This window comes from Papaver somniferum, chromosome 11 (assembly GCF_003573695.1).
Source record: "Papaver somniferum cultivar HN1 chromosome 11, ASM357369v1, whole genome shotgun sequence".
In the NCBI taxonomy this organism is placed as follows: Eukaryota; Viridiplantae; Streptophyta; class Magnoliopsida; order Ranunculales; family Papaveraceae; genus Papaver; species Papaver somniferum.
In genome coordinates, this window is record NC_039368.1 from 55185626 (window position 1) to 55192267 (window position 6642).

At 35.3% G+C, this 6642-nt stretch overlaps 1 protein-coding gene across 3 annotated transcripts; it reads left to right on the forward strand.

Moving 5' to 3' along the window:
- The first annotated feature begins 2257 nt into the window (after positions 1-2257).
- Positions 2258-4976, forward strand: LOC113323007 (G2/mitotic-specific cyclin S13-7-like). 3 transcript variants are annotated; one of them, XM_026571234.1, is made up of 8 exons: positions 2258-2420; positions 2830-3032; positions 3143-3352; positions 3445-3558; positions 3666-3914; positions 4020-4178; positions 4262-4440; positions 4565-4976. In XM_026571234.1, exons 1-8 carry the CDS (start codon positions 2384-2386, stop codon positions 4701-4703), a joined length of 1290 nt encoding a protein of 429 aa, XP_026427019.1. In that variant the 5' UTR covers positions 2258-2383; the 3' UTR covers positions 4704-4976. The 3 variants fall into 3 exon arrangements, with proteins under 3 accessions (XP_026427019.1, XP_026427020.1, XP_026427021.1); XM_026571235.1 differs by having other exon boundaries at positions 3143-3313; XM_026571236.1 differs by having other exon boundaries at positions 3191-3352.
- The last annotated feature ends 1666 nt before the right edge of the window (positions 4977-6642 follow it).

The window sequence follows — 6642 nt, forward strand, 5'->3', positions numbered from 1 at the left end:
TGATATTCAAATATTAGAAACTTCTTAGCAAAGCCTCAGGTCAAATGATTAACTTGAACAAATCTGGAGTTTTCTTTAGTCAAAAAAGTACACCCTAAACATCAAAGAATGATCTCAATACTCCTTAAAATAAAAATAAAAATAGACTTAAAAGATTCTTATTTAGGTGCACCCCTTTTCATAGAAAAATCTAAAATTAGGCTATTTGAAGGAATAATGGGAAAACTCTTAGCTCAACCTAGGAAAATGGTTCTTAATAAGGCAGTATTAGCCAACATGGCTACTTATCAGATGGGTTGTTTTGTACTCCCTGTTAAAATTACAAAATCTATCGATGCACTGCAAAGAGACTTCCGTGGTGGGGGAAAGAATCTGATAGGAAATGACATTATCCCAAATCCTATGCTTGTCTATGTAAACCTCTTTACAAAGGAGGATTAGGTTTTAGAAATGCTCATAAATTCAATTTAGCAATGATAGGAAAATTAGCATGGAGACTTTTAACTGAAACTAAAGCCATATGGGTTTCTCAACTTAAACCAAATTTATTTATTTTTGGAAAACCTCGGTTTTTAGATCAAAACCCAATTCTACCAGTTCCTAAATTTGGAAATGTATCCATAAAGGGACCCAATTAATAGAACAAAATAGTATTTGGGAAGTAGGAGATGGGCTTAGCATAAACATTTGGGAGGAAAAATGGATACCAGATCTAGATTTCAGTTTACAACAATTAAGGAACTTAAAAAACACTCATTTAACACTTGTGGCGGATCTTATTGATCTCATCATTAAAAAGTGGAATGTTAACCTAACTCAATCCATCTTTCCTAATCACATAGCAGGAAAAATTTGTAAAATCATAATAGCCATTGATAGGAAGGCATATCTCAAACCAGATAAACTCAGATGGCTGCTAACCAATTCAGGAGACTTCTCAGTGAAATCTATGTATAAAAAATTAACAGAAAAATTATCAATACTCATAATCTAGGTTTACCTGATACCTTCTGGAAAGAACTGTGGTATCTAAATTTTTCTCAGCGAATTAAACTCTTCACATGGAAATGCTTTCAGGATGCAGTTTCCACTAATTTCAAACTAGCTAGATTCATGAAAGACATCTCTCCAAAATGCCCTCTAGGTCGTGATACTAATGAAACTCTAGTATACATTTTGTTCCACTGTCCCTATGCACAATCAGTTTGGGCTCTTAGTCCAAACCCAGCAGAATTACAATTCAGTCACACCACTTATTTTCTGAATATCCAAAGCATGGATGGATGAACTTAGCAAAATTTTACCAATTGAGATTATCATGACAAAAATCTGGTTCATCTGGAAGGAAATATGTCACAGAGTGTTTGAAAACAAACATAAAACTAACTCTCAATTAGCCCTAATACAAAGTCATTTATGTTATTGGAACAACATCAAGATCAATGATCCTATGGGACCAATTAGACACAGAAACCATCACGGGCCAATGAAAATTACCAAATAGCTTACAACATAAGATTAATTATGATATGATACAGCTTGGTTATCTTTTGATAGTCCAGCAGGTTATGCCATAATCTTGTGTAATGATACATGAACTTTTAAGCAAGGCCAAGTAGGACCTTTCACAGCGGCATCTCCAGAAAAGGAAGAGGCAATAGGACTTCTTCACACAGCAAAATGGGCGAGAACAAAAGGCTTAACAAATTTCAGCATAGAAGGCGACTGCAAAAACCTGTTTAACCATTTAAATGGGAACCCTTCTTCTATATTTTGACAACATTAAACTATTATGGATGAGGTAAAGTATGAGATTAGCTTTTATCATAATTTTTTAGGTTTTTTCTTTATCCCAAGAACGGCCAACAATTCAGCTGACCTTCTTGCAAAGGAAGTTAGGACTTTTCAAACAACTTGTAATTGCTCACTTTCCTCCTTTTTGTATTATTGAGGCTTTGGAAGTAGATGTATCAAATGCGACACACATCGAGACATTAGATTTGCTAACGTTAGCTTTTTGAATGATATTTTAACTTACACCTGGAAAAAAAAAGTTTTAACTGCAAAACATTCTTTTATCCAAACAGTTACCGTTTTTACTGTAGAACATTTAACAGTTTTTTCGTGTAGAAAGCGGTCACCGCCGTTGCACGAGGCACGTGTTGCAAACGCGTTTCCCAAACCTAGCTTAAACCTATTCTATTTATACTTTCCAAACTCGAAATGTGACCGTTGCAGACCTTCTTCTTATTCTTATTCTTATTCACCCAAATTAATCTTATTTAGCAGAGAGAAAGAGATAACCAGGGAGAGTAAAGACTCAGAAGAAGAACACACAGAAATCACAGAGAAAAAGAGAAAGATTGCAACAAGATCTGAAAGAATGGCGTCAAGAGTGATTGTTCCTGAGAGGCAAAGAGGTATTCTTTTCTCTTTCTGTTTCTAATTTGTGGGTTTTTATTTGTTTAACTTTTGGATGAAGTATTTTCTTGTGTTATAATGTGATTCATCTGTAATTTTCATGTATACTTGAAATCTTGTTGTTTTAGGAAGAACCCCTGTCTTTTATGAAATCCATGGTCGTTGGATTTCTTCCTTTTGATTGTGTTTCTCTTTTTAATTAGTTTGGATTTTATTAAATTGATTCCTTAGGGTTTATCGAAATTAATAGCATCGGATAAAGAAAGGGAGAATTTTGCCCAAACTTGTAATTTTTGTTTCAGGATATGTTGTCGATTGAGAAACCCTTCGATTTCTGGTTCTCAAATTTTTTTTTTTTTTAAATCTGTGTTTGCTTGCTTAGTTAAGGCTTTTTATGAAAATTTACAGATGGGGTTTTTGCTGGAAAACTCAAGCCAAAAGCAGCGGAAGGAAACAATAGGAGAGCAGCCCTTGTAGATATTGGGAACTTAGATACTAAACGAGTAGGTGGTGATGCTGGGAAACAGCAGCAGGTTACTCGTCCTGCAACTAGGAGATTTGGTGCAGTGTTACTCGCTAATGCACAAGCTAATGCCGAGAAGAAGAATAAGGTAACGATCATCTACGTAAAGCGATCTCTCCTTTTGCCTGTTTCTTGAATGGAATTTTTAATTGTGCCATCTCTTGTTAGTATGTCATTTGTCGATTCCTTTTATTACAGAAACCAGTTGTTGTAATTGCTGATAAAACTGTTGTACTGAAAACAAAGGTATCCAATCCTGTTGCAAAGAAGGCTGTTGTAAAACCAAAACAAGAGCCGGTAATTGGTGCAGGTGCAGAAGAGGCAAAAAAGGAAAAACCCAATACCCAGAAATCTTCTAGGAAGAAGAAGGTGCAAACCATGACTTCAGTGTTATCTGCTCGTAGCAAGGTTGATTGTCAGAATTGTTATTATCATGTATCACCTTCTTATGATTCTATACGAGACCATTTGATTAATGCTTCTGTTTCTGTCTATTTCAGGTTGCTTGTGGTTTGTCCGATAACATTGTTGACATTGATGCAGGAGATATTGATAATCAATTGGCAGCTGTGGAGTATGTCGAAGATTTGTATAATTTTTACATACTCGCTGAGGTATATCTCTTTAGTAGTAGTTTTCTTTCTCAGTCTTTAATCTGTAAATCATACAGAGTTCAAGCCAAATTCCTCAAGACTTAATTTGTATTTGTCTTGTCACACAGAGTTCAAGCCAAATTCCTGACTACATGGATTCACAGAATCAAATTAATGCCAAGATGAGGATGATTCTTGTAGACTGGTTGATACAAGTTCATAACAAATTTGAACTTGCCCCGGAAACCCTTTATCTTACAATCTATATTGTTGATCGGTACCTTTCGACCAATGTTACACAGAGAAGGGAGTTGCAGTTGCTAGGCATCAGTTCTATGCTCATTGCCAGTAAATATGAAGAAATCTGGGCGCCAGAAGTATATATTCTAACATTTGGTTGACCAGTATCATTTTTAACTTGATTGTCTAAAAAGATTTGAGTGAATAATTTTCTTCATTTGGGTTGGGTGCTGTTCTTGTAGGTAAAAGACTTTGTCTGTATTTCGGACAAAACATATACCAGAGAACATATACTAGGCATGGAGAAATCAATCTTGGCCAAGCTTGGATGGACCTTAACTGTTCCTACTCCTTATGTTTTCCTTGTACGTTTTGTTAAAGCTGCCATGGCAGATAAGGAGGTAGTGCTCATTCTCTTACTGTTTTTGATTGTTGGAAGTTTTGCGTATCTTCGTTTCTGATTCTTAATTTTCTTTGATTTCAGATGGAGAACATGGCTTTTTTCTTGGCAGAATTGGGTTTGATGCAGTACGCAGTGGTAATGTTCCGTCCATCGATGTTGGCTGCCTCTGCAGTCTATGCAGCACGCTGCACCTTGAACAAGACCCCTCCCTGGGACAAAACTCTTGAGATTCATACAGGTTACACTGGATCTCAGTTAATGTAAGCTTCGTCTCTGTATTTACATTTTCCATACTGCATCAACATAACTGCACTGTGCACAGACATGATTGACAGATTTTGCCAAAAAAGACAAACTCATATGTTTTATTTTGACTTTACACAGTGATTGTGCCAAGTTATTGGTGAGCTTCCATGCTGGGGTAGCTGATGATAAGTTGAGGGTGGTGTTCAACAAATACTCAAGTCCTAAACGTAGTGCCGTTGCTTTACTTGCCCCAGCCAAAAGCCTTTTGGCTTCATGATACAGTAATGGAGAATACAACTGAATCATTCATCATGTGTTCTTGAGAATAATAATGTATATTCTTAATCGTATTAGGTCCCTTTTCTACAGTATATTCAATCTATACTTATTAGTTATTAGTCTAGTTTACTATAAACGATGGATCATTGGTATAATGACCAGTGAATTCAATGAGCTCATGTAATTTTGTTTTCTCTTTTAAGAATAGAGAAACTAATTTGAAGTTTGAACTAATGTACTTGTCAGTAATATAGCAATATCAATAGGAATTTTTCACGGTACATTTTCCGTCTGCTAACATTTTGGTTTTGGATTGTGATGGCAATACAAAATGTTGCAGGAACTAATGTAGAAGAAATAGTAGGCAAACTTGACCCCGTGACCCTGAGTTTCTTTTTTTTGACCGTAACCCTTCCTCTCTTTTTTCTTGACATAAAATAGTCATGTCCGCAATTATGACCCAAAATGTGTGTTATGGCCAAGAGGGTAAAGAACAACCCATAGGACCCCTTATCTATCCTTTTCTGTAATGTCTAATCTACCCTTAATTTGATTAGTGTTAATTAAATTGATTAAGATAACTAATCAGTCTTAGTGAATCGATTAGACTAATCAAAACATTAATCTTTTGTAAACCAAAACTTGATTTTATTGAATTTTGAAGAAGGAAAAATGGTGATTTTGGTGAATTTTTTGTGGAAAAATTTGAAGAAAAATGATGAAACCTTTCATCACAAAACTCAAGATAACCTTATAATCAACCCAACATCAATTTTATCAATTCAAATCCATCAAAAATCTGGAAAAAATCTCGAATTTTCTGCTGTTACGGCTGGGTAAATGTGTTGACCCGGCCGAAAATAGATAAAACGGTTGGGATACCTGTCGTGAACACATAAAACAGATGGGGTTTTATGAACTTATGATCGTTGTTCTTCCCAATATAACCTGAGTCTGCATTACGGCTTGGTTTACATAAATTTCCCGTCCGTAATTAGATTTGAAAGTTGAGAAATTTTTTGATTCAACATGAATTCTTAATACGATTGAAAATTACTAAAACTTTCATTAACTAGACCGCAATAAAACTCATTACATGCTTAATATATCCCCATTAGAAAGTTGGTTTTAATAACATCCCTTCCAATGTATCAAGAAATCTTTGATGATGGTCATTTGAGCTTCGAAGTTGAAATTATAACCTTTCCATTTTCTCCATTCCTTGTTAGCTTGAGCTACGACTTCTTCATCAGTCTCACCTCTAAGTCGAAGTTGCTTGCACATACGAAGTAAAGCCATATACTCTTCCACTTTTTTGCGTATGTTTGAGAATCTTAGATACAATTCAATCCCATCGTTGTTGTTAGTGTTACATGTTTCACTACAAAAAATTTCAAAAAAAATTTTCCAATATGATTGACTTGGTACACCACCATTCCTTCGTTCTTCTCCCTTCTTTGGATAGCATAGAACAAAATTTTGAGATAAGTCTTCATCCAAAGTAAAGTCGGGTTTATCCTTTGAGTACATTGCATTGAGTTTGTAGGAGTTTTAGCAGAGTTTGTAGGTGTGATTTTGATTTGGAATGGGTGACTATATGGAGAACAAGATATTTCAAGTTCAAATAGGTGGTTGAACAGCTAGAACTTTCTGTAGATTATTCTTCAAACGGATCTATTTTTCAAAATTCAAAAAACTAGCCGATTTGAAGTGGTACAAAAGGAAATTATAGGGAATTACGGTTAGGAAATAGCTAGGTCGACCAAGCCGTAAAACTGTATAACCTTCAGAGTTTGTGTTCTATCAGAGTTACAGTTGGGATTTCTGTCCGTAATTCTGATTTTTCACTATCTGTCAGAATAACGGCTGGGATTCCTGTCCGTGGAAGAAATTACGACCTGGATATGTAGCCGTAACCAGGAGCCTTTTTTTTTTTT